This window comes from Pleurotus ostreatus (genome assembly GCF_014466165.1).
Source record: "Pleurotus ostreatus strain PC9 chromosome Unknown scaffold_7, whole genome shotgun sequence".
Taxonomy (NCBI): domain Eukaryota; kingdom Fungi; phylum Basidiomycota; class Agaricomycetes; order Agaricales; family Pleurotaceae; genus Pleurotus; species Pleurotus ostreatus.
In genome coordinates, this window is record NW_023503162.1 from 1,722,227 (window position 1) to 1,747,665 (window position 25,439).

General features: G+C 53.0%; 12 protein-coding genes across 12 annotated transcripts; 2 read left to right on the forward strand and 10 right to left on the reverse strand.

The window, feature by feature from the left end:
• Positions 1 to 91: 91 nt before the first annotated feature.
• On the reverse strand, positions 92 to 616 carry PC9H_009810 (uncharacterized protein; the record flags this gene model as incomplete). Its single annotated transcript, XM_036779308.1, has 1 exon — positions 92 to 616. One exon carries the CDS (start codon positions 614 to 616, stop codon positions 92 to 94), a length of 525 nt encoding a protein of 174 aa, XP_036628697.1.
• A 684-nt stretch (positions 617 to 1,300) lies between these two features.
• Positions 1,301 to 2,343, forward strand: PC9H_009811 (uncharacterized protein; the record flags this gene model as incomplete). The annotated part of the gene is made up of 3 exons (XM_036779309.1): positions 1,301 to 1,355; positions 1,408 to 1,505; positions 1,567 to 2,343. The coding sequence occupies 3 exons, from the start codon at positions 1,301 to 1,303 to the stop codon at positions 2,341 to 2,343; spliced, it is 930 nt and encodes a 309-aa protein (XP_036628698.1).
• An 88-nt stretch (positions 2,344 to 2,431) lies between these two features.
• On the reverse strand, positions 2,432 to 3,213 carry PC9H_009812 (uncharacterized protein; the record flags this gene model as incomplete). The annotated part of the gene is made up of 2 exons (XM_036779310.1): positions 2,432 to 2,882; positions 2,939 to 3,213. The coding sequence occupies 2 exons, from the start codon at positions 3,211 to 3,213 to the stop codon at positions 2,432 to 2,434; spliced, it is 726 nt and encodes a 241-aa protein (XP_036628699.1).
• Positions 3,214 to 3,377: 164 nt separating this feature from the next.
• On the reverse strand, positions 3,378 to 4,485 carry PC9H_009813 (uncharacterized protein; the record flags this gene model as incomplete). Its single annotated transcript, XM_036779311.1, has 2 exons — positions 3,378 to 4,078; positions 4,140 to 4,485. 2 exons carry the CDS (start codon positions 4,483 to 4,485, stop codon positions 3,378 to 3,380), a joined length of 1,047 nt encoding a protein of 348 aa, XP_036628700.1.
• A 794-nt stretch (positions 4,486 to 5,279) lies between these two features.
• On the reverse strand, positions 5,280 to 6,559 carry PC9H_009814 (uncharacterized protein; the record flags this gene model as incomplete). Its single annotated transcript, XM_036779312.1, has 5 exons — positions 5,280 to 5,814; positions 5,868 to 6,160; positions 6,208 to 6,281; positions 6,367 to 6,407; positions 6,468 to 6,559. 5 exons carry the CDS (start codon positions 6,557 to 6,559, stop codon positions 5,280 to 5,282), a joined length of 1,035 nt encoding a protein of 344 aa, XP_036628701.1.
• Positions 6,560 to 7,026: 467 nt separating this feature from the next.
• PC9H_009815 (uncharacterized protein) lies at positions 7,027 to 8,226 on the reverse strand (the record flags this gene model as incomplete). Its single annotated transcript, XM_036779313.1, has 5 exons — positions 7,027 to 7,437; positions 7,503 to 7,796; positions 7,856 to 7,926; positions 7,977 to 8,017; positions 8,081 to 8,226. The coding sequence occupies 5 exons, from the start codon at positions 8,224 to 8,226 to the stop codon at positions 7,027 to 7,029; spliced, it is 963 nt and encodes a 320-aa protein (XP_036628702.1).
• Positions 8,227 to 8,567: 341 nt separating this feature from the next.
• On the reverse strand, positions 8,568 to 10,311 carry PC9H_009816 (uncharacterized protein; the record flags this gene model as incomplete). Its single annotated transcript, XM_036779314.1, has 2 exons — positions 8,568 to 9,187; positions 9,237 to 10,311. The coding sequence occupies 2 exons, from the start codon at positions 10,309 to 10,311 to the stop codon at positions 8,568 to 8,570; spliced, it is 1,695 nt and encodes a 564-aa protein (XP_036628703.1).
• Positions 10,312 to 10,518: 207 nt separating this feature from the next.
• Positions 10,519 to 15,922, forward strand: PC9H_009817 (uncharacterized protein; the record flags this gene model as incomplete). Its single annotated transcript, XM_036779315.1, has 14 exons — positions 10,519 to 10,661; positions 10,711 to 10,887; positions 10,942 to 11,299; positions 11,348 to 11,465; positions 11,524 to 11,577; positions 11,641 to 11,821; positions 11,952 to 11,989; positions 12,084 to 12,136; positions 12,230 to 12,330; positions 12,415 to 12,619; positions 12,670 to 12,814; positions 12,877 to 13,043; positions 13,104 to 13,117; positions 13,168 to 15,922. The coding sequence occupies 14 exons, from the start codon at positions 10,519 to 10,521 to the stop codon at positions 15,920 to 15,922; spliced, it is 4,509 nt and encodes a 1,502-aa protein (XP_036628704.1).
• A 214-nt stretch (positions 15,923 to 16,136) lies between these two features.
• On the reverse strand, positions 16,137 to 17,495 carry PC9H_009818 (uncharacterized protein; the record flags this gene model as incomplete). Its single annotated transcript, XM_036779316.1, has 4 exons — positions 16,137 to 16,238; positions 16,291 to 16,605; positions 16,659 to 16,724; positions 16,776 to 17,495. 4 exons carry the CDS (start codon positions 17,493 to 17,495, stop codon positions 16,137 to 16,139), a joined length of 1,203 nt encoding a protein of 400 aa, XP_036628705.1.
• Positions 17,496 to 17,932: 437 nt separating this feature from the next.
• On the reverse strand, positions 17,933 to 19,347 carry PC9H_009819 (uncharacterized protein; the record flags this gene model as incomplete). Its single annotated transcript, XM_036779317.1, has 2 exons — positions 17,933 to 19,079; positions 19,139 to 19,347. The coding sequence occupies 2 exons, from the start codon at positions 19,345 to 19,347 to the stop codon at positions 17,933 to 17,935; spliced, it is 1,356 nt and encodes a 451-aa protein (XP_036628706.1).
• A 254-nt stretch (positions 19,348 to 19,601) lies between these two features.
• Positions 19,602 to 21,033, reverse strand: PC9H_009820 (uncharacterized protein; the record flags this gene model as incomplete). Its single annotated transcript, XM_036779318.1, has 7 exons — positions 19,602 to 19,618; positions 19,674 to 19,751; positions 19,805 to 19,961; positions 20,014 to 20,099; positions 20,148 to 20,169; positions 20,222 to 20,349; positions 20,409 to 21,033. The coding sequence occupies 7 exons, from the start codon at positions 21,031 to 21,033 to the stop codon at positions 19,602 to 19,604; spliced, it is 1,113 nt and encodes a 370-aa protein (XP_036628707.1).
• A 546-nt stretch (positions 21,034 to 21,579) lies between these two features.
• On the reverse strand, positions 21,580 to 24,818 carry PC9H_009821 (uncharacterized protein; the record flags this gene model as incomplete). The annotated part of the gene is made up of 22 exons (XM_036779319.1): positions 21,580 to 21,635; positions 21,696 to 21,746; positions 21,797 to 21,844; positions 21,909 to 21,920; positions 21,988 to 22,082; positions 22,141 to 22,166; positions 22,219 to 22,352; positions 22,412 to 22,549; positions 22,603 to 22,706; positions 22,761 to 22,906; positions 22,961 to 22,982; positions 23,038 to 23,047; positions 23,105 to 23,256; positions 23,332 to 23,437; positions 23,498 to 23,524; positions 23,580 to 23,694; positions 23,744 to 23,855; positions 23,980 to 24,085; positions 24,144 to 24,264; positions 24,312 to 24,326; positions 24,380 to 24,455; positions 24,505 to 24,818. The coding sequence occupies 22 exons, from the start codon at positions 24,816 to 24,818 to the stop codon at positions 21,580 to 21,582; spliced, it is 1,986 nt and encodes a 661-aa protein (XP_036628708.1).
• Between the last annotated feature and the right edge of the window lie 621 nt (positions 24,819 to 25,439).

A 25,439-nucleotide genomic window follows, 5' to 3' on the forward strand; every position in this document is an offset into this window, starting at 1 on the left:
GCCGAGAAAACAATTTGCGTGGGTAAAGCCAGACAAGTACAAGGAGGGCAAGAGAGGCTGAAGGGGAAGCTACCGGGAGTCTCCACAGGATTTAATCGTGAAGAGGAACCTGTTGAGCTCTCGCGATCGCCGTCTGGACGACAGCGGGGCTAAAGATCCTTGCCATAACCGCTTGGTTCAGAACCTCGATGCACCAGTCCTGGCAGTTCCATCGACCGTCCGGAACTCTGACCTGCGTGGTATTAGCAATCGCCTCCAGTTTAAGGCGGGCATCTTTCTCCAAGATTGCCAAAGGCACACGGACGAGCCTCTGCAGCTCATGGCTTTCTACAGCGCCAGTCAGCACTCCCCAGTTCGTCAAGTGAGGAACCCCGGGGTCTTGTCGCAGATGGCAGCGTCGGTGAGCTTCATGACCCGAGAGCGTAGTCCCTACATGCCAGGCTAGCATCCAGTGAGAGTCCTTGGGGGTCTTTGCGGCTCCCGTTCGGGAGCGGCGAGCAGCGGGATCGACCATGAGGAAGACTTGGAGCGCCTGCGCCGGGTCTTTGACAGTCCAGTCACCACTGGGCGCATAGGCACCTTGGGGACGACCGTAGGAGGGTAGATAGGCTGCCATGGACTGATGATCATAAGCGATATGAAGGGATGGACAGGGCTTGGTGAACTCACTGATGAGATTGAAGAGATGAACTTGCTTTCGATGTCGAGGAGCTGAATTCTGCATTTCCTGGATGCCCTCGCAGAGATTATATAGACCTTGGGCTGATGTGGCCAAAATGTGTGGCCCACGAAATTAACAACCCACCCATCTACTACCACTTAGGACAATGGGTGGCGAGAGGCGCAATTGCCAGTTTTGGCGAATATTGCAGTGGCCACATCACTTCGTCTACAATGAATGGTCTAACCTCCATGGATGTGCACGAGGGACATGTCTATTCTTCGACAACTACAATGGCGATCAAATGAGGGAACTAAAGTATATCATCGATGAGATGATGAGTTAGGTACAAAGACCAATCCAAAGGCATAGAAATGACTTACGAGCAATGTACAGGTGACGGTGTTGATGACCACTCCGACCAGCACCTATATTCATCGTGCATAGACGGTAACCCTACCGCCCATCTTGTAGCCCTTTCCCTATGCCGAACTATTGCCGCAACGAATGACCCAGGAAGTAGTCGTCATCTGCGGACCGCGTGGGTATGCAGCCGAGACTCGTGGGATGGGATTTGTATCGCTGATCGGATCGAGACGTACTTTCCTTCAACAAACATAACCTTGATACTTGAAACACATGGAGGCCATCGCGAAACTTGAAGACAGGGAGATCGAGAAAGTCCTCTTTCCCAGTGAGTGACAGCGGAGGACCTGTAGTAGATTGGTAATAGATCCCTTGTTTAGCCCTCGGCGCCTTTCTGCCATTACTGGCACAAAACAAGGATGCGATTGCGAGTGTTCCAGTGAAGACGTTCACCTACGGAGGCACCCCAAGGCACCAGGTCTGTACTTCCTAACAATAGTAGGCGCGGATGCCATTCCTCACGGGCCTTCCCACTCCAGCTCGATGTTTACTATCCTCCCAATCCCACAAGCGGAGCGAGCCCTGTCCTATTCTTCATATACGGGGGCGGGTTCACGAGTGGCGAACGTACATTGCCTGGCCCGGCGAGCCTGGCGTACGCTAACCTGGGGGCATACTTTGCCCGGAAAGGCTTCATCGTCGTCGTCCCCGATTACCGACTCGTACCCCACGTCAAGTTCCCCGGGCCAGCTGAAGACATCCGTGACGCCGTAACATGGGTCGTAGATGACCTGAACAAGTCGAGCGGTGCTGGTCTTCCACAAGCAGAGACGAACTCGATCTTCATTGCGGGTCATTCAGCTGGTGCGGCCCACACATGCACAACCGTTTTCTACCCTGGTCTGGCCCCGGCTGAACTGAAGCAACACATCAAAGGCCTCGTTTTGATGTCTGGCGCCTATCACAACTTTCCCGCCGGAACTAAGGGTGATTTCGAAGATCTCAAGGACGTATATTGGTCGGGGGAAGAGCACATGAAGAAGAACGAGCCGCTGCAGTTACTTCAGGGTGTTCCGGAGTCAGAGGTGGCGAAGATACCTAGTATATTGCTGGTGGAAGGCGAACGGGAACCTGAATGGCTGCAGATCGTCGGGGAAGACTTCTACAAAGAGGCGTCGAAGAGAGGCGTTCATGCAGAGAAGTTAATCGCCAAGGGGCATAATCATATCAGTCTCTCCATGGCGTTATCGTCGGGACAAGGAGAGGAGTGGGCTGATACGGCGGCGGAATGGATGCTGGCAAGACTCAGCTCGTAATCGAACGTGCAATCGTGCTGGAATGGTTTTCTCTGTACGAAATACAAGACAATGATATACAATGAAGGCAAGTTATGTCCTGGGCGCATCACGCCACTCGACGCCTCTTCCTCGGCTGTGGCGAGGGGTCGTGCACTGGTAACGTGTAATAATCTTCATCGTCAGCGTTCTCATCAACCTCCTCGAGGTTTAGCGGTGCCCGCGTTCGTGTGTTGACTCGATGCCGTAATGATTGCATGGCTAGGCTGACGAAGGAGTTTGCTGCGTGTAGCTCCTGCGACTCGGCTTGCGCGATGGGAGGGGCATAATATCTCCGCTTCTTGCGCAGCACGACCAACTGAGTGACTCCGTTGACTGTCGAAGAGCCGAATGCGAAGTAATGTGAGGAAGGAGCGCCACTCGCTTCGAGTTGGGGAGGTTGCTGAAGGATGGGGATGATCCGCATTACCGATCGGCGGGGAGGTGGGGGAAGCGAGCCCGTGCTGGCTACTTGTTGTTCTGAAGGTGCATCGACGTTCTCAAGCATAAGACCAGGGGAGCTACAAAAGGAAGACAATCAGAGCCGTTGTCATACAATAGAAACAAGGGCGCCTACCTCTGACTGCAGGTGACAGAACTAGTCTTTATTGTCTCCATCACTGCCATCATGTTATGAATGTTGTTGATGAATCGATTGTTACTTGGGTGGTGCTGAGGTGGTATTGCTGAGTAGGAGGATGCTTTCGTTGGGTTCTTATGCTGGGCTCGTCCGGCCTTATGTACAGCATAAGGTGAGCCGCTTTGGCAGTGGCAAAGCGAGGATAGCCACGATGGCGTCAGCCATAGTTGCTTTGGCTCAGGCGTGTAAGGGGTGAGGCACGGACGGTACATGAGGATGTATGGGATCTGATAGGTATCGAGAACGTCGTAGCATATGGGCTTGTAGATTATCAGAGTGGCCTTGTGTCGTCCTCCGTGATATCACCATACTACATACTTGTCGAACCGACCCCAGGATGCATCGTAAAATCAATGTCGCTTGAACGCTTGAACAGCTATGCCAAATCGTATTGGCCAATGATCGTGCCCACAGGCGGATCCATAGCGAGCGCTTTGTCCACAGTCGCGTAAGCGATAGCAACGTCCTGTAACCCTACTCCGACCGATTTGAACATCGTAACACCTCCGAAAGTAGTGGGTCCTCTCGGGTACGCCTCGCATTTTCCAATCATCTCGCCCATCTCGATAATCGCATCAGGACCGATCCCCGCGTCGATGAGCTCGCCAGCTTCTTTGGCACATGCTTCCTTGGAATCGACCAGCAGAACTCCACCACGACTTGTATCGCATGCTCGGAGGACAAGTGATGTATCAACTTCGTGCATCCGGGGTGTGTAGCTGCCGATCAAGATAATATGTGTTCCGTCGCGGACCCACTGAGAAGGGAACAAAGGGCGCGTCGACGATGTAGCGCAGATGATCACCGACGCATCACCAACGAGGGACTCGATTTCTTCGTCTGCTGTGTCTTCCCTCGCTATACATCTGATCCTGACATGGGGGTATCTTGAAGTGAAGTACTGCTGAAGGGAGGATAATCGAGCGTTGTTGGATCGGTTAACAATGGTGCACTGCCGGATAGATGGGTATGCGCGAATATGAAGGTCGAGATGGGTCTCTATCTGCTTCCCTGCTCCAAACGCGACGATTGTTGCCGGATCTTTGAGTCCGACGAGGCGAGTAGAGAGCACTGAACCTACGGTAACCATGCAAGCAGTCCTCAGGCGCGACCGAGCGCTGCTAGACAAGATGCGCACCAGCAGCGTTCCGAAGCGCTGTCAAGCTTCGTGCGTTGACAATAGCTCTTACGGCTCCAGTCATCTCGTCCATTACGAGCGTTGTTGCCGGTAACCCAGAAGAATTGGCTGCAGTAGGTACAGAAACGACCTTAATTGCAGTACCAACTTGCTGCATTCTTGACGGCATGAACAGGACGTTGTGCCGTTCGGTAGGAATGATCGTTCTCGGCGGAGAAAGATTGACTGGCGTGGAGGTGTCAGATATTGTGGTAAAGACTTTCGACATCAAAGACTCGAGATGTTCAACATCGATCGCGTCCACGATCTTCGCCACGTCTGCTGCGGTCAGGACGAGGAGAGACATTGCGGTCGAGAAAGGTTTCAACGAAGAGAAGCGCTGGAGGTTCCTCGTGATCCCCTTAGCCGTCTAGGAGCACTCAGGAGAGCCTAAGGCCACGAACAGCTGGGATTGGACCTTGTATACAGCAACATAGCGGTACATGGTTGATTTAAAGGCATGACATAAAGGCATGATATAAAGCTGAGACGGGGAGCCAGCGGAGAACGATCGTCACATTTGCGTTTGCCTTGGGAGGAGCGAGTACCGAACTATGGCCTTATGTTGCTGTCCAATCTCGACACCTGGTCAGAGTTACATCCAATACTTCTGTCGTGGGGGTTAGGTTGAGGAGAGTGTAGTCTTACCATCCGCCAGGGAGAGATTTCACGTAAACGGCCAGCTCCTTGCCCTCCCCATGAGGAACCTCCTCCAGAACTACGCAGATACGACAGGAGGCAGGGGTTAGATAAATGTAGATTCAGTGACTGAAATTATACGAGACTTAAGGTACCCGCAATCGCACCAGCCTTAATCCCACAGTTGCAATCGACGCACTTCCAGAAGAGCCTGTAACGTTGCCCATTGCGAAGCATATCAGCTAATTTCAATTCAAGCAACCCATCACGCCAGGTACTACATAGTTTATGGCTTGTGAACTTTACGGCTGGTTCGTTGTGTCGGAAATAGGGTACGTGGTTAACAGACAAATGGATGCCCTTGTAGAGGTTAGATACGAGGGGCTGGGGCATTGTTGCCGCAAGTCCAAGGCTGAGCGAGAGAGAAAGAAGAGATTAAGCAGCTCATCTTATCTTATCTAATCACATAGTGTACATCTTGAACATCTGCGCTACCTTAGCTTCCAGTTCCTTTCTTTGCTTGCTCTTTCCTCCTTCTTCCGTGATCACAAACGGCGACGTGGGCAGCTTCGCATCGTAGACTCGCTTGATCTCCTGGCAAGAACTCCAGATCCACCTGCGCACCCGCATACCCTTCGTCCGATGCACCCTCGACAAATACATATACCAGTCGGCGTCTGCAGGCGAAACCGCCATATCCTCTGATGCCATGATAGAGCGGACGTCCTTCGAGGCGGCCTTGTATTCGTTGCGAGTGGGGAGGGGCCAGACGAGGGAAATCACGATGTTGCGCGCGTGTGGTTGGAGCGTCGTCAGTGCGTGGTAGCGCAGCTGTCGGCAGGTCGAGACGAGCATTGCATAGGAACGTGCAGGGAGGTAGGGGACGAGGGCGTGTAATACATCCATGGGTTTGTTGCATATCACGTCGTTTTCGCCAATCGTGAAGTCTTCGCTGGGGACACGATTCGCGTCAACCTTTGCTGGGAATTTTGGGAACCTTCACCGCGATTCACGGTGAGTGTCCTGCTCAAATAGTCGCGCGTAACTCACACATCTGGCCTGTTGATCAACCAGCTGTATTTGCTCTGCCCAAGTGCTTTCCAGTCGAAGAAATTATTCCCTTCATCACCTGGAGCATGGTCGTGCCAGAACTTCCTCAGGTCGATTTTCTCCCCGACACCTTCATAGTCGACGAACGGAAGCCGACCTGCATCGTGCCCAATTCCGCATGTGCCAATAACTTCGGTGATCTGGCAGAGCGTGACGAGGTTGGCTACGTTGAGCTCCTCGCAGCTGAAGGCACGACGGAGGAGATCAGCGCACGCGACATGCGCGATGAATACCTGAGAGCCCCTGTAAGCCTCGATTCATGAGCGCTTCTGTAGCTTACCGTCACACCATAGGATTCCCAGACGATGGATATGACCATCGCTATCGTCTTGTGCCCCCCGAACATGTTTCCACCTTGATTTCAGTTTCACCGTCAGATCGGATACGAGAATCGTATCTTATCGCACTCAGATCCCTTAAAAATGCAGCAGATACGCACTGAAGTACACCAATTTCCGAATGACACCCATGACAGTCGTCCTTCGATCTCACCTCGTCAGATCGGTGGCCCCGGCGAATGCTTTTGAATGGGGGACTTACCCAATACCCATTCCAGTGTTGAAGTAATCATATTGCTGTTTGGTGAGCATCCCTTGGGGAGGGAAATGCTCGGGCAACGGATTCGCCGACATCTTTGGGTGGGGGACGTAAGGCATTCGGCATACTGGGCAGGACATGGCTCAACAACCAGAAGCACTAATCACCAATGCAGAGGGACTTTATAGGCTCAGGGAAAGCAGTTGTGGGTCCGCATTGGGTCCTTTTGTAAGTGCGCTGATACTCTTCTATCTTGGTTGCATTGTGCTTGCCTTCTCACACAAAGCTTAGATAGGTCATGTTGTCAGCCCTGCTCTATTGTCGAGTCATAACTACCTATAACTATAAACATCACGCGCCTGAAAAGATCGATAACCAGCGGTGAACCCCAGATCTGCGTATCCAAGCTCCCAAGGATGATGCGAGAATGCAGGGTGCGTCCCGAAGCCCCAGATCACTCAGGCAACATCCGAAGCATCATATTCACTTTCCTCCTTTTTTAGCGATGTCCGTTTGCTGCCCCCCTGCAGTGATCGCGTAAGGGGAGCCCTGAAGCCTCTCCTCATACACCCTCTTCACCTCCTCGCACTCCCCCAAAATCCACCGCCGCACCCGCATCCCTTTCGACGTATGCACCTTCGACAAGTACCCAAACAATCCCCATCGACGGGCGCCAGCTTCGCGTCTTCGGATGCCATGATGCCACGGACCTCCTCGGGCGCGACTTCGTATTCTTCCTTTGTGGGTATGGCCTAGCGAAGGGTGATGACGAGGTCTCGCGCGTGGGGCTGGAAGATGGTGAGTGCGTTATAGCGGAAGAGAAGGTCGAGGCGAGCATGGCGTATGAACGAGGGGAGAGGTGGGGGAGGAGGAGGTAGAGAAGTTCTAAGGGGTGGTGCGAGAGTCTGCTGCCCTCCCCGACTTCGAAATCGTCGCCCCAAGGCAATCTCTTCTCGTCCACCTTGGCGACGAACTTCGGGAATCCGGGGTATCACCGTCAATGCTCAAAGCCCACGGCAGCAGGTAGACGGCCTACACATCTGGCCGGCTCACCAGCCACTTATATCTACTGTTCTCTAGTCGTGCCCAATCGAACACATTGCTCCCCATGCTCGGAGTATCAGGTTGATGGCTCCAGAACGGCGCGAGGTCGATCTTCTCCCCTACTTCCTTGTACCGAACAAGAGGTAGCCACCCAGCGCTCGCCCCGCCTTGCACCTTGCCCACGACCTCTTCGATCTGGGAGACGCGTGCCAGTGATTTGGTGTTCATGTCTTCCGCGTCGAAGATGCGCCGCAAGATGTCGGCGCAGGTGACGTGCATCACGAATAGCTATCGAACATGATATCGGTTGGGCATATGCGCGTAGTTGAGGAGAGAGTTGGACTCACCGTCCCGCCGGAGTTCGCCCACTGAAAGGCTGTCCTCGTTGCTAGCCTTTGTCCAGTTACTGCATTATTTGCTGCAAATCGTGAATACTTGCGTAAGGTCACCCAGGCTGCTGCCACGCACTGATGAACACCATCTTCCTCACGAGACCTCTGAGTCTGGTCCTAGAGCATAGTAACACAGTGAGCACCGTGTCTCTGCGACTACATGGCTTGGAAGCGGCGTACCCGATACATATAGAAAGTACGCGTGTTGGTGCTTCATGAGGGTGCCCTCTGGGGGGGATATACCCCGCGATGGGCCGCGGTGACATAGTCACGTCGATGCTCTCTTCTGGGCGGCGAGGGTCCAGTACAAATGGGAGGCAGGACATGGTGGAAGATTCGTCAATCACTCAGCCACAGTCGTTCTAGTATCCTTATATCTGGGTATGATTGCCGCAGATCCCTTTGTTCCTCGACGGAGTGGCCTTCCTTTGTTCACGCATCAGCTGATCAGGCATTCAGAAGCGTGTTTCGTCTCGTTATAAGTAGCGTCGAGAGATCTGGTATCTAAATACGGGCGAGTGCAAAGGTGGAAAGCAAAAGCAAGGGCCGCAGGTGAATTTTGGCTAGTGTACAACAAGAAATAGCATCCAGAGGCATAGCATAGCGAGGGGTCATAAGTGGATAAGTTATGTTGCAAGATAGTCGTTAGATATTCGTTACGGAGTCGTTACTTGGGATCCAGGACGTCCAACACCGATTCCAGCACGATTCTAGGCCGAAGAAGGAGCCGTCGTTCGATCCCGTCGTCCGTCTTTCCGTCCGCGACGACGCTCATGCCTGCGACCCCGCCCTTCTTCGTGGTGCATCGCACGCCGAATTCCGACGTCAGCAGCACCGACCCCCGTGACGTGGAGTAGTCTGCGAACGAGTCCTGCATCAGGTGCGAGTCGAACGTATCTGTGTATCCGACCGCGACCAGGTCGAAGTTCGTGGACATGACCTCCTCGCGCGTCACCTGCGCGAGCTTCGTGACTGACTTGGCGATGCGCCGCACCTGGTCGCCGAAGCGGGCGCGCAGGGCCTCCTTGGTGAACGACGGCTGGTTGAGCTGGAGCTGCGAGAGCGAGTTCGAGTGCGGTAGCGACTGGGAGATGTGGGGTGAGGACGAGGGGGATGAGTGTGACGTGGACAGGGATGGCGTGCAGCCGGCGACGGTCAGGACGTCGGCTATCCAGCGGAGGATCGTCTCTACGAGGTCGTTGTTGCCGTAGTCTTCTAGGGTGGGGTATAGCTTGTGAATGTGTTTGTGCGTGAGGGAACGCCAGCGTGAAGAGGTCGGCTGGGGTTCTTGTTCCGGGGTCAGCAGATGTGTAAGAGAAGACGGATGGAGACGTACCAGTTGCGTACATGTAGGCATAGACCTGGAGTATCACCGAGTCTGCCTTTGAGGGCCAACCAATACAAAAGGACGATAACGCTCGTGCAATGCACGCAACGACGCATCCCTGGAGGGCGAGCTGGACAAGGATAGGATCCTGACTGTGATCTCTCGTGGAGAGGATGCGTGTAATCTGCGGGCCAAGCCTTGCAGCAGTGTCCTGTATAGCTTGTGAATTCTTCGCCGCCAAAGTGTGCGCATCCCTCTCAAACGAGCACGTTTCTGTTGCGGATGCTGCGAACTGCAGGATCTCGGAGTTGATATCGTGGACGGCCTGGAGAATCTGTGCGCCCGACCATGCGTCTGTGCGCGTCAGGAAAAGCTCAAACGCACGGGCTTGGGCGCGTTCCTCCTCGGAGCTCGCTATCGAGATTATCGATGAGGTGCCAGAGCCATCTCTGCGGTGGCCGTTCCGGAAGCTGGAAAGCGAGTGGTTGTGGCCGTAGATGGCTAGCAGCGTCGAGTCGGGTCTCGGACTGATTGAGTTTGGGGGGCTGAGGGATTCCTCTTTGTCCCTTTGGCTCTGGGATCTGAACTGATAGCGCAGGCTGGCATCGCTGCGGTGACGGTGGTCGAGGGTGCGCTGCTGCTCGCGTTCTCGCTTCAGCTTCTCGATCTCAGTGTCCCTCGCCTTCAGCATGTCTTTTGTCTCCCTCAGCAATCTCTCCAACATGCGGCAGCGCTCCTCGAGGCGCAAAACCTCAATTTTTGAGGTAGACAGCTCATTCTTCGTGAGATCGAGTTGGCGGCGCATTAGTGGTTGCAGAGGGCTCTGTTGCGAAAACTGACAAGTGCATGTACTGTGTTGCTGCCGACTCTCGGCTACGTCGAGTCTTTCACGTAACGACGAGCACTCTCGTGTCAGCCTAGCGATGGGGTCGGGAACTGGGGTCAGGGCACGGCAGTTTTCCGACTCGTGGGTCGGGGCAGCAGACGGGCCCGCAAAGAGAAACGAGGGACTGCGAAGGGCGAAAAACTCGACGGTGGTATCGTACAGGTCCTTGAGGTGCAGATTGGCGACAGGCAGCATCATGTTCCTGCCCAAGGATAAGATAATCAGCTCGCGCCTGAGATTTGGGTGAAAAATTTCCACACCCAAGGCAGGTAATAAGGCAGCCTCAGGCCTCGAGGCAGGCGTGCGCACAGTTCATTTCGCCTGTTTCTTTCTTACTACCGCAGCCATGCTGCACCGCGTGTAGTTTAGCCATTTATCTGCCGCGAATCCAGGCGACGTTCTCCAATGGAATCAGCCCACATGCGAAAACCCTACAGCGGGTCCTCGCGCTCTCTCGTTATTGCCTTCGACGTCGGCACGACTTTCAGTGGCGTCTCATATGCCATCCTAGAACCGGGGGAGGTCCCCAAGATACACGGTGTAACAAGGTCAGTGTCCCCCAGCGTGCTCGATCATGAATTGACGGCCACCTGCTAGATTTCCCGGACAAGAACATGTAGCTGGTAATTCAAAGATACCCTCCGTCATGTATTACAACAGAAGCAGCAAGATGGTCGTAGCCGGTGCAGAGGCAGAGGATGCTTCAATAGCATCGCAGGCAGAGGACGAAGGCTGGACAAAGGTCGAGCTCTTCAAACTTCGCCTACGGCCCTCGTATGTCCCCTTCATTTCCTGACCGAAGGGGACTCATTAACCAAGCTTTCATAGCACAATGAAGCTCAAGATGAACGGGCTCCGGCTGGCCTCTCTTCCGAAGCACAAAACTGCAGTCGATGTCTTCGGCGACTTTCTCGGGTACCTGTACAAATGTACACGGACATTCTTCACGGACACCCATGCTAACGGCCATGCGCTCTGGAATGCCGTGCAGAACGACATCCAATTTGTGCTATCTCATCCGAACGGGTGGGAGGGCGCGCAGCAGACGAAGATGCGGAGAGCCATGGTCTATGGCGGAGTCATCCCGGACACCAACGAAGGCAAAGCTCGGATACGATTCGTCACAGAGGGCGAGGCGAGCTTGCATGCCTGTGTTTTGAACGGCCTAGCGGCGGACGTGCTTTCGGTGCGCGTTTATCATGGAAATTGCGCGCTATCTAACATTGTTGCTCAGAGTACGTCGAACCACGGGTTCTTAATTGCTGATGCTGGCGGTGGCACGCTCGATCTCAGCTCGTATGCGATTCGCGGTGTCCACCCCCTCGTAATCGAGGAAATTGCCCCGCCGGACTGTACGTTCTCCTCCCTCTGCCCCCACCCCCTCTGAACACTCACCGCGCCCTTCACCAGGTCTATTCGCCGGATCCGTATTCGTCAGCCGGCGTGCCCGCGAGTTCCTAGAAGGTTCGTACGGCATCCCCTCCCCTCCGCGACTCGCCCTCACTAATTGGGTGCGCTCCTAATCAGAGAAGCTGCGTGGTTCCAAGTATGGCTCCGCAGACTCCCTCGACCACATCACGAAGCGGTTCGATGAGACCACGAAACGGCTCTTCCGGGCGAAAAAGGACCTGCAGTTCATATCTTTCGGCTCGCCGCTTGATAAGGACATGTCTGTGGGCATCCGGAACGGGCAGCTGAAGCTATCAGGGTGAGTCCGCAGCAACCTTCGCATCATCCCTATCTCCCATCTCTCTTCATCTCGTGAGGAGGAGGTGAGGTGGAGAGGAGAGGGTTCGCACTGCGCATGTTAATCACCGCTAATATGATTCTACGTTCAGATCGGAGGTTGCGGACTTGTTCGAACCGTCAATTGAAGGTATGTACTTCCTTCTCTCTTCTACGCTCTTCTATACCCTTCTTATCATCTGCTGTGCATCCCATCACCTCGCTCACAATCGCTTGTTGATTAGCTGCGGTCGCCGCAATTAGGCGACAAATTGAAGCGTCAAATGGGTTAATCGAGGTGGGTTTGCCTATTAGCCTTCTAGCCCGCAACCCTGCATGCTCACTTGTTGACAACCGATGAATCGTGAACCGATGACTTGATGACGTACAGTCCATTTGGCTGGTTGGTGGCTTTGCGGCAAGCCCGTGGCTGTTCCATCAGCTGCAAGAGAGGTTGGCCCCTGTGACCGTTAGCAGGCCTGATTCTCAGACGTACGTCTAACATCTATTTTTTCTCGTCTGACGTTGATGTTGACGGATACGCGAACGCACTGCGTTTGCTTGATTGGTGATTAGGTCGAAGGCCGTTGCCGACGGTGCGATTGGGTTCTACTGCGACCACCATGTCTCCGCGCGCATGTCCAAGTACATGTACGGCGTGGAGTATCTCCGCGAGTTCGACCCCAACGACCCCGACCACGTCGCGCGCAAAAATAGGCTCTGCGAACTCCCCTCTGGCCCGAAATTGCTCCCAGACGCGTTTGATTGTATTCTATCCCGAGTACGTGCTCTGATATCTACTATATGGCGTATTCCAACTGTTATGTTCAGAGTGTGAGAGTGAAAGAATCAACGGTGTTCACGAGGAAGTACTGTACAGAGTTGACGAGTTTGTCATTGCTCTCTGTATTTGAGGTCGAGATTTGGTGCTTTAGAGGGGGAAAGGAAGTCCCCAAGTGGATCATGCGCCAAGCAGGTATGCCATATGTCGACATTCATAGGGTGGTGGTCTAATGGGCATTCTGCCTGTTTCCCCAGAGGACTTCGGCACGCTATGTGTTGTACAAGCAAACCTGTCGCCGCTAGCAAGCAGTGCTGAGCCTAAGACGGGGAGAAACGGGAAAACGTATTGGACGATTGTATTCTCAGTTGAAATCCACTTTGGTCTCACCGAGTTCAAGGCTAGGATTAAATGGAACGATAGTGTACGTCTGTTCGTCGTCCTTTATCGCGTCTCTTGGGCTTATGACCTTGATCTTATCTAGGGAGTAACGAAGTAGTAAGTATCGCACTTTGCCGCCGTCGTATCTCCTTCTGACACCTCTGCAGCGGTCCAGCATCCATCATTTACAACGAAAGTGGTCATCGAGCGGAAGAAGATGAGCCCGATGATTCGCCTGAAGACGAGCTCACGATCGGCTCAACCGCCCCTTCAGCTGCTGCATCACGAGCACCATCACGCAATGGATTCAACGGCTCCCCCAGCAAACCACCCTCAACGCATAGCACGCCGAAGCAAGAGTCCTTCCACGATATACCTGATGTCGTCAGAGCCGATCGTGATCGTGGCCTTGCGCCAAGTACACATACCCGGCATTCATCAATTTCCCGTCCATCAGTCGTTACAGACAAGTCGAACTGGAGGGACAGTCACGCACCCTCAGCCAATGGCCGGTCATCTAACCCTGCTTCTCCTGCAACCGAGCGTGCGGCAAGTGGGAGCTGGCGCAGTGACGCGGGTAAGAGCGAACGGTCGTCGAAAGGCAAAGATAGAGAGCGAGATAGCTACGTCTCTGACGCCGATCGTGACCGGGGTAGGAAGGATAAGCCGAGGGATAGGGAGAGATCGATTAATGGGGAGCATGAACGGTCGTCGGTGTTGGGCAAGATTGGGGATGCGCTCACGTCTGTATGGGGGGCTGCGACTTCGCCAGCACAACCCCCCACATCTGCGCCATCTGTTAGTAGCCCGCTTGCTTCCAAGGCACCTTCTATGTATGGGCGGAGGGACAGTGTTGCTGCAGAGAGCATGGCGAGAACTCCTAGGGAGGCAAGATCCCGGCATTCGCCTGCTGCCAACGCGTCTGCCTTGTTTGATACTGGACCCCAGGACAGATCCCGGGGTATGGATGCTGAAGCCTCGCGCCCGCTCAGCTCTGTTAGCTTGATGCCCGGCAGTATGCCTGAGCCCGAACCTGAGCCAGTCGTGCAGGAAGTGCAGGAGGAAGTCCCTCAGCATCTGACTCCGAGAGCCCGTGGGTTGGAGCTCGAGGAGACGCAACCACCACCTGACCCTGCCCCAGACGACACTCAGAGCATCGCCCACAGCACGCGCTCGCCTAAGGCCCCTACTCCGCACTTGACGCCTAGACCTCGAGAACTGGACTTGGCACAGCCTGAGGAGCGGCATGAGTTGCAACACGAAGTGCCAGAAACCATTGCGCCCGAGGCTACCCAACCCTCGAAGGCACCGTCCAGAGTGGCGTCCAGAGCAGCGTCACGAGTGCCGTCGCGATTGCCGTCGCGTGCAGCTTCGCCTAAACCCCCGTCAAGAGCCGCGTCGCCTAAGCCACAGTCGAGAGCAGTATCGCCTAAACCACAAGAACCTGAGCCCCTCCCTGAACAGCCAGCCACTAGCGGGGATCTTGGCTCACTCTCGTTTGGGTTCGGTTCGTCTGGGGACGACTTTGCGTCTTCCCTCGGGACAGGTTTTGGCACATCCATTACAGGGTTTGGTACATCTACAGGCTTTGGCTCGACTGGAGGCTTTGGCTCATCAGGCTTTGGTTCTACTGGTGCAGGATTTGGTTCCACCGGAGGATTTGGGTCCACTGGTGGGACTGGCACCGGGTGGGGTAGCGCAGCGACTGGCTTCGGATTTGGGGAGGCACCCAAACAACCGTCGCCGAAGGCTTCGCCTGCAAAGGTTGAAGCTCCCTTGGAAGATCCACCCGCGGCGGATAGTTGGGACAGTTGGGGTGCATCGACGAAGAAAAAAGGGAAAGCTGCTTCGAAAGCTGCTTCCAGAGCTGCTTCCAAGCCTGCTTCCAAGCTTCCGTCACAAGTTAATACTCCGTTGGTTGCTGCATCTGAGCCACCACCAGAGGAAACTCCTGCGCCTGCCGAGCTTGTAGATGCTCCTGTAGGAGAGGCGCCTGCACCTGAACCTCCAGCACCAGAACCTGTGGTGGAACCTATTACTCCTGCCGCTGAGGAATCTGCATTTGAGACGAAGGGAGCTAAGAAAAAGAAAAAGAAAGGCAAGGGAGGTGCCAGTGAGGTTGCTACTCCAGTTGAAGAAACACCGCCCCCCAAAACACCTGTCGTGGAACCTGCTCGTGTGCCCACGCCCGAGCCCGCCGCCGCCGCCCCAGCTGCAGCAGAGGGGACCACCGGAAACGACACATGGACGTTCGATGTTGTCTCTCCGCCGGCTGGCTCTGCAGATAATCTCCCCTCTGCGACCTTCACCAATCATCTTGGAATGTCATCCTTCGGTGCGGGCGGCGCCACTCTACTAGATAACATCGATTTGTCGCTATCGGCACCTAAATCTCCCAAAGTCGCTGAGACTTCCGAGTTGCTTTCGTCTTCTAAACCGGCTTCGCCCAAACCTTCACCAAAACCCTCGCCCAAGCCTAGTCCTAAGCCAGAGGCTTCCGCTTTACCCGAGACCTCAGCGAACCCCGAAGTTCCTGCGGAGCCAATGTCGATCCACCGGCTGCTGAACCGGAAGCGATGCCAGCTGTCGAAGAAACGAAGGCGGAAGAAGATAAACTACAAGTTCCTGGCGCTGGCGCTGATGACCCAACATCACCTACTACTCCGGTCACCCCAGGGGACGAGGGTGGGGAGGAAAACGCAGAAGAAGCTGAAGCTGCCACACCCGCGGGCAATAAGAAAGGTGCCAAGGGTAAGGCAGGTGGAGGAGCTGCCACAGGCGGAGGCGGAGCTGGAGGAGGTAAGAAAAAGAAAAAGAAGAAGTAAGGACTTGGGGTCCGTCTTCTCTTGCTTTCTCGTCGTAAAAATGTACATGCACGATCTATTGTTCAAGATATATGTTATATTCGTATATGTTTCTTAGACACTGAGCGTCCACTGGGGCTGCGCGAATTTCAATGATTTCTTGTGTTATAGCGGCTGTGTACGCAGCATGAATTAGGTGCAGCAGGAATTAGAGCCAGCAGAAAAGTAACCATAAAGAACTATCATAAAGTATATAACCTACGATTTGGTATAAAGAGTATTAAATACAGTAAGGTGTTACAATGGAGTGAGAGGAGGAAAGCCTAAATAAATTACTTCTTCAACAACTTGAGCAATGCATCTATGCCGTGCAGGCCAAAGCCGTGTTCCGGATAACATACGTACATCGGGTCATGTTCTGAGTCAAATTTGTTCTGCAACTAGTGGTCAGCACAATATCCGCAAGCTCCGGAAATGATTATTCACCCTAAAGTCACCTCGTCGCAGCAATCCCGCAGTCTTCGCTATCTGGCCATATGTCTTGGCCAATGCGTTGACCTTCCAGCCAGAAAGGTTCTCAATGGGTTTTATTTGATCTGCGGCTGTGATACCGAATGTGACGGTGATGCGGTCTTCGTGCTCGGCATCTGCGCCTCGAGCGCGTTGTTCGTTGTACAGATCACGTAGAGCGGAGGCAATCAAAGATTCGGAAGTACCTTTCGGAGCCGAAGGGAAGGAGACGCAGTTCTTAATTTGGTACGTGTTGCCTTTTATGGGAGTGAGGATGAGGATCCCGACGACCTGTCATGCAAATGAGTAAATGCGTAAGCAAAGACGGAAAGGATAAGACTTACGTGTCCCTCATGAGTGGCGATCCAGTAACGTCGATGTACTTCGTCAAGCCATGGCTTCGCAGAGCTCTGTGAGGAAGGTTAGACCACACTCAAAGGTACATACGGATAGGGGCTCACCGATGCTAGCTGAAGACCGTGCTTGCTCTTCCTCCATGCCTCTATTCCATACTCTATCTCAGACCGCTCTTTCTCCGTCCATTCCTCGTGATGAACCTGCCTAATTTGTACATGGGCTTTGGAAGCTCTCCTAAGGTTCTTGCGGAGGTCCTTGATATGCGAAGGCAGCCCGGCACCTTCTTCGTGTTTACCGTGCGCCTCCTCGGTGATGATATCAATAACATGCGCGGGGTCAACGATGTCTTCGTGTATACAGTTGACTGTGCTCCATTCGAATGGCGGGCCGCCGAGAACTTGTTCGAGGTCATGATCCACGCACGCCCAGATCGGGCGGAGACCCTGCTCCATAGCCCAAGCGACAAATGCCTGCGCAGTGGGCTTGAGGGCTGCGGGGTCGGAGACAAGGGGATTCCCCCACGCAAAGATATACGCGTCGCGCTGCATGTATCCTTGCACGGGTAGGAAGGAGGATTCTGGTATGTCTTGTGATGGTCTCCAAATCTTGTAACGATCAAACTCTAGCCAAGCTGACGCGCTCGATGACCCATATTTAGCTACGAGATCGGCTATGGTTGATTTGTCGAAGCCCTCAAAGGGGTCGACGAAGGACTTGGCGCTAACCGGTGATGGGGATTTGGGGGACTCGGTGGGGGACTCCAAGGGAGAATCAATGGTAGAGGATGGTTTGGATGACTTGGGACTTGGGAAGCCGTAAGGCATCTTTGGCAGTGGTGGTGTGGGGATGGTGGTAGTAGTGTTGGTAGGATGATGTCGGGTTATACTCCAAGCGGAATTTATACCAGGAGTAAACAGCGGGTGGTTGACAAGCTCCTAACCGGAAAGACCTAGAAAGAATGAAGGGACGCGATAGTCAGCACGGATGACTAACAATCCCCGACCTATTCGTCACGGACTCGGAGCGAGTCAGTCACTCTGCATGGAGAAGCACATGCCCTTGTCAGCGGCACTAACGATGAGCAGGAAACCCCGCGATTTGTCTCGAAAGCAAAGATTAGTCATTGCGACGTTTCGCATAGACGCTCCTCTAACAAGTCCAAGATGTCCTTATCAAGCATAACCCCCCCTTGCCAGAGATGCAACTTGCTGACAGGCCAGCCACTCCATGTTTTCTGTTTTATGTCAGCCACGAATCCACCCTAGGACAAGTGTGAGTCAAACGAGTTTTTAGGACCGGTGTCAAAGATCCCTACCGGATCGGAATACTCTTGCCCGTCGTCGTTACATCCGCCGAGCCGACCGACATAGAGGATCAGATGTCGAAGCTCCGGGCATCTATTCGCTAAAAGATCCAAAAGACGGACGCTCAATGTATGAACGCATATCTGAATCTTCTTAATCCGAGTGGCTTCGCCGCCCAAGATATCTTCAAGCTCTCCGAATGACAAATATCGATCCCGAATGGTTAAGTTCGTCATTGTGCTAGATGATCGGTGGATTAACTGCTTAGCAGCATCAAAACCGTGGGAGAGGGTAGTCGGATACAGTTGCAAGGTCTTGAGGTTAGTCAACATCGTTGGATGATGATCCACCGCACCACACAACCAGTTGGCCAACTGAGGCTCGCCCTCCTTCGCGGGTCTGAGCTTCAACTGAACGTGCTTCAAAGTTGCAGAGGAATCGACTAGTAGCCGCGTCAACCCATCAGTCGATGTAGCGAGGGCTTGGTCGAAAATAGCACGTGTGGCAAATGATTCTAGTCGCGGGAATGGGCCTATACGGGCGAAAAGCTCGGAAAAGTCCAAGTTGGTCCACGAGGTGACGCTGAGTGACCGTAGTTGGGGGGCCACTTGTTTGACGAATGGGAGGATGGAGTCGACTAGCAGCTCGTGATCCCTGCTGCTGTCGGGGGAATATATATCATTCGTAAAGTCCAGGGAAAGGCCATCGAGAGATGGAAGGTCAGGCATCGAGGATACCACCTCCTTCAGAATACTCGGATATCCAGCCAGTGATATGGACTTCAGGCCCTTGCCAAAAGCAGAACAAGCCGCTGAGGCAAAGCCACCAAGGTCAATCGCCGTGGGGGGTAAATTCCAAGCATCAACTTGAAAATCCACAACATTCGTCAAATACGGTAATATTTGCACTAAAAGTGCTGTGGTTTGCTGGATTCCGGTCGCCTCTGGGGCAGGGTTGGGGAAGTGCCGTTGAGCAAAGCCGGTGACACGATTGACGATATGGCGTAAAGTATTAGGTTCCTCCGCGGGTGCTTGCCGAGGAGGACGTATACGATAATTCGGCCTGAGGGTCAACGTACGAACGCGCCAGCCCACGGCAGGATCTCTATCACGAGATGAGTCAGTGGACTCCTGACCTCCGACAGTCGAATTCATGAACCATACCTAAGCCTGTTCAACCTCCATGTGGTTTCATCGTTGAACTCGGTTATGGTGACAGTCTCATACCGCAATCTCATAGAGAGGTCATGAAAGGTAGAGTTAAAGGATAACAACTTGTCGCGAATGTCGTCGTCGAGTACGAATTGCGCAATATGTAACCAGACGTCCCGGGGAACGTCGACCGTAGGTCGCGGGCTCGTTGTCGCTACCATTGTCTGAGTGGGTTGTATGTGGTTTGTTGGAAAGATAGGCCATTTCTCGCCGCCGATGACATTCTTAGGACGAGCACTGCATCTTGGTTGAGAACAGTTCTCGACGTGGGAACTTAGAAGTGATCGCCGATAAACTTTGCAACAAAGTAAGTTGTATCACCTTCAAAGCTTCGCGCTAATCACATCCAAACGAAGAATATGCTACGGGCTACCATACATATATATACATAGAAAAAGCCGAAACATCTTCTGATTTAGGGTACGCATTGGCCTTGATAAACGCACTTCAGCGATCTTGACCCTCGACCGCAGTACGAAGAACTCACTGTAATAATCATTGGCAACCTTGCAAGTACCCTGCGCGCACGTCGTAGGGCCGGTCCACCCGATCCCACCGCATTGTCCTATCATCTTTCTTCAGCCTCGACCGTGATGAATACACAGAATAAACACAAACCATAGAGTGGAGATCCCGACCCAGAAGTCGGAGCCGTCGTGGTACTGGTGCGCGTTGGTGTCGGAACGGTCGAGGTCCGGCTGGTCGAGGTGATTGTGGGTTGCGGAGACGAAAGGTTGTAGCGCGTCTTGAGATGGCGCCACCAGTCGCGCAGCATCTAAAATGGCTTTGGCTTTAGCATCCTCGCAATCCTGCTGACAAGAACGCACCCATCCGTCAAAGTCGGTGATCTGCGTTGCGCTGCCGGCCTGCATGATGAAACCGCCGACACCCGACGGCGTCCAATCATAGAAGTCTAGTATTTTCTGTTAGAGTGCGTACTATTCTGCACCAGAGCACGAACCGTCCAAAGCATATGTGTGTCCCTGGTGCCAGCTGGGTGAGCATTTGTTTACCCAGGTCACGAACTTTGCTCACCATCTCATGAAGCAAGATATGGATGTTTTCGGTGTTGATTGCACCCATGAAATACTCGCGTCCAATACGTTGGCCCCAATCTCCTCCGGCCCCTCCGCCAAAGCCGTCTGTCAGCCAAAGCGAATGGTCTATCATCAAAAGACGTCAGCAAGGAGGGGGCGTTGCTGGACACTAAGTAAACAAATACCGTAGTGACGAGCGGCTCCTCCGGGGCATTGATTGTAGTTATTGTCCTGGTGGAAGAAGCGACCACACGCTGGGGCGCACTGAGGCGCACCTTCGGAATCGGTGCCGGTATACACGTCAATGTTCGATGTATCGCCCTGGAGCAAGCTCGACTGTGTCACAGCCCACCCAACCACTTTAACATTAACCGATGAATACGGGAACCCATCGAACCCATAAAGCCAGTTCATCCACTTCAGATACGAACGCCTGTACGCGACCTCGACAGCATCGCGCTGCGCCCTCGTAACGGCGGTGGACGACTCCCACCGGACGCAGATGTTGATATTCCCGTTGGCTGCGATGAGCTGGTCGAAGCCAAAGTTTTGGAAGTTCATGTTATAGGTCTGGGTCTCGTGGTCCCAAACCTGTTGAAGGGGTGTGACGAGGTTGGACGGCGGATTCCACGTCGATGGTGAGATCTGTCGCTTGGAGATAGCTTCGTCGTCTATGAGAAGGCTGCGCCTGGAATCCGCGAAGTTAGCGTGGTCGTCCTTCCATGTCAAGCTAGACGGTGATGCGGTAGGCGATGCAAGGGACGTAGAGATGAGAACGGCTGTTGCTACTAATGACCGCAGATACAGCATGGTGTGAGCAGAGTTCGAAAGTGACAAGCTCGTATGTTAAGACATGAGTCCGTATCGTTAATAAATCCTGAGCGCGCATACTTCGGGTGAAATATTGAACCCGACGATGTCCCGAATGTGGCAGAATTGGGAGGTGTGGGTAGTTCACATGTAGTTCGACGGTATTGCGGCCCTGTTGTAACAAGGTAAGCGTCCTACAAGACATATTTTTCTGGCCAGGCGAAGTCGTAGCGAACCTTCACCCTATAGTACGGCCCGGGGATGAATAGGCAGTGGAGATGGAGTCGGATGATTGACTGTCAAATTCAAGGGTCATTGTTGGCCACGAGTGTCAAACGGACCGTGGCGGTATTCTGCACTCAACGGTCGAAGACATCGACACAGGTCGTTCACAACAGTTTCTACGCACGAGTGGGTCTTGGCTGATGTTGCGGGGCACGCTTTTCACCGGTTTATAACCGTCATTTACGCGTCCACTTCCTAGGTACCTACTAACTACTTAACTAGATCTTGCTAGATACTATACGAGACGATGTTACACATACTTTAATGGGCCAACCCCAGCGCATCGGCTAACTTGAAGAAGATATCAATGCTATTGTCTATCGTACAGCGTAATATTAGTATTTTGTAGCAAGGGATGAAGGGTAGAGTGCACTTACAGACACCACGGAATGCTTCCGACCCGGGGCCATTAGCAAACACTGATACATCTGGAAGCAGACGGTCAGCTTTCAGCATAACTAGTGGAGAATCAGTTCACCTTGAAGAGAGTGAACACCTTCTGAGGCGCTCAAAGGAAGAGTTCCATCTATACAGGCAAATATTGTCAGTCATCTCGGTCTACCGGCCACAGGTAAAGAATCAATACGAACCAACATGGAAACCTGGGTAGAATAGGGATTCAGTTGAGTATGCAACATTTCAGGACGGAAATTAACTGATTTAACGGACCATGAGGCTGATCTAAAGGATTGCCTACAACTCCATCGGTGGAAGAAGTAGCAGGGATACGAGGTCCAGTGGTATTCACTGTGAAGCCTTCGCGTCTATTCAGTGCGACAGAATATTAGCCGGCGTGAAACAGTCAAGATCTGAGAGACTCACCGGTCTGGGTTTGCAGCAAACCCACCCTGCAAATAGTATTAAGACTTGAGTACCAAAAACCTGGGAGGAAATACTTACTGCATAGGTATATCGGGGATCCCACTGCACGGGGAAGTTAGGGCCTTGGGCACCAATAACGATCGACACGTTTGCTGGACTCGAGCCTTTGGCGACCATGTATTCGCTCAGCCCCGAGCTTTCATACACACCAACTAGCAGAGCAAGCATTTAGCCACCAGCGATGGACAAATTCCAAAAAGAGAGAGCGCACTAGCATTGCGCTTCTTCCTGTCATCAGTCTGAGCAGCGAGATACTTTGTGTCAGCTCCTCCGAAAACATCGAACCCGTGGCCGTGATCGGCGGTCACGACAATGAGCGTGTTCTCAAGCTCTCCAATCTTCTTGAGGTCTATTATATCCAACAGTCAGAAATCCGAGCCAGCCTGGTGACGGACAACTAACGAGCGATGGTAGCGCGGATAGTATCGTCGAGTTCGAGAAGTTCGCCAAGGGCACGGTCGTAATCGAGGACATGCATCATCTTATCGATGCTAGCGGCTTCGGACCTGGGAGGAGGAATAAGTATATAGTACGTAGAAACTAAGATGTGCCCGACACACATCATGAAAAAGCCTTTGCCGTTATTCCGGGCATGGAGAATGTCAATGGCCTTGAGTGTCATGTCCTTCAGACCGGGCTGGTCTACTGCATCGGTGTTGTCACCGGTAGGAGAGTTCTTGAGCCCACGAAGGTTCTCTGGGTATACCTGACAAAAACGGTCATCAGACCAAAAATTGACTGAAGAAGACGGGAGACACACATTACGATCGAGCCATTTTGCCCTGCGTTGTTGTCAGCTAACCACCCTGATCCACAGTAAGCGACATGAGGACGTACATGTTTGATTCTATACGTGGTGTTGAGTTGGTAAGCTAAGAACCGGAGGCAGGGAGGATAAACACACTGGAGAAGATGCCCAACGTCTTCTTTTTGTTACCAACTTTGTCAAGCTGGGATTTGCTGTTGACGACGTTGTAACCCTCGGATTGGAAGACCTTGTAGAAATCAGTTCCATTAGGTGAACCTGCCCCTGCGATAAATTGTTCTGCGCCTCCCCTATATCATAATTAGGGTAATATTGATTGGGTGATTAGGAAGGGCCAAGATACGGAGGTATTCGATATTGCGTACCCAAAGACGACGTCAGGACCCTCGCAACTCGTGGGCCAAGACAACGTTGAATTGAGCTTAGCAGGACCGTAGAGGTACTCATAGACGATCGACGCAGATTGTCCACCTAGGATCATCACGAGAATGCCGTTAATTGAGTGATCACTAGCCAGCCGATCAGACTCACGATCGCGGGTGTGCGAACAAAGCGCAGCTATCAATTCAACCCGGTTACTCAAAGTACGATCTTGATCGAACAAACGACTGACCTGGAGTTGCATCAGCGATGTAAGCAGTGGACACCATCCCGAGTGCTCCTCCCCTTCGGCGTCTGAACAGTTCGGCTATCGTCTCGAATTTAGGATCATCGAAGGAATTACGGGACTATTGCGAGTTTAGCAATAAGCCTATTGTAGAATGGCGATATACTTACGCTGTCAGCATAGACGTTCAACGCGCTGACCGAGCTCTTGTGCCCGGTATACAAAGCGGTAGCTGAATTCGCTGAATCGGTGATAAAAGAGTCGATCGAGTGTGTCATTTGGCTATAATTAACAGGATGGGGACCACGTCAGTCCTGAGTCGATGATACCTTAAAATAGGCAACAGGGAATGGGAACGTCGGAAGGCAGGCAAGATTCCGACGGCAACGAGAATAGATCGACGTACTGTCCGAGAACTTCCATCTGATCCATCTGCATCAATGTCTGATACCGACCATTGATAGACTTGTGAGCAATCAGTCGGGCAGCGGTGATCATGGCTTGCGTCATGCCTTGAAATAGACAAGAGTAGATAAGTGGAAGAGCCTGTTGAAATACGCGAGATCGTACCGTCTCCGATGAAGAGTATCGCGTTCTTGGCCTTTTTGCGCTTAGATGCGTCGCGAACACGCCAATGGGCGACCGTTTCACTTCTCCCGTTGTATTTGAGACGAGCTGTGTACTCTCCCGGCTTTCGGACAATCAGACGATGATTCGTACAACGGTGGCTTCACAAACCTTATTGAGCGAAAGCTATAGACGTTGGACTCAACAACTACATATCACAGTAGCGGTCGAAGACTTACTGCGCGATAGGCCTTTGAAGCGACATTCACGATCACCGGCGTCCCCGCGTCCTTCGCGAAAAGATCTTCGAAGTATCTACAGATACATAAGATCAAGACTAGCAGAGTAGCAGAAGCAAACGTACGAGAAAGTCCATGTCTCGAGTGGAGACTGCTTCACCGAGAAGAACTTGGTGACATCCTGACATTTTCCCTTGCCTTGCTGGATGCAGAAGGTGAAGTTCTGATCGGGTACACCATTGGCACTGGCCTCAGTTCCGTTAACTGGGGCGTGAACCTCGAGCCGGATATCAAAGAAGGCTCCTGGGAAAAAGTCTGCTTGATCAGGCGGGAAGATGCAACCCAATGTCGGGCATGCTCCCAGACGCTGGAATGTTTGAGCAGAAGCTAGTTGAAGGAGTACGGCCGCAACAACGAAGGCAGGAGAGAGACCCCTCATTTCTGGAGGATAATCGGTGGGGCTTAATATCTGGCTCCAGACACGCGCCGCTTTATAGGAAACCCCGTACGAAGCGTAATCTAGAGCTCCCAGAGCGAAATTGAGTTGAACGCATGAGTGATTGACTCCAAACGCCCATCAATGCATGTGGGATCACTAGAAGCAAGGCACGGTGTAGTCGTTGCGGTACGAACGTGGTCCTCCTGCTCGTCCCGGCTGAATGCTACCGTATGTCGCGGTGCCTGTCGTTGAAACCAGGACAAATTCCACTGATAAAATATCAGGCATTTTTGTCGCCGGCCACCCCAGCAACGGGCGGTCCCGCACGTACTGCAGTCGGTACAGCGCACGTTCGTCCAAGGCCACATGGTTACCAAAGGAGGGCGGCACAAGAGCTGAATTAACGTGTACATATCCCCTTTCTCAAGCTTCTATGCTTCCTGAAGAATAGAATTTTGACGTAAGTTGGCGAGGCGGCAAGTAATCGAGGAATCGGTACTACCAGTAACCAGCTGGTTTCATGGCGAACGCCACATCGCACCCTGGTAGTCGTCGTCAGACGCATTGTCGTTTTCGTGGACGAAGCAGTTGGAAGAGTAGATTTAAGCGCCGGAGGGGGTC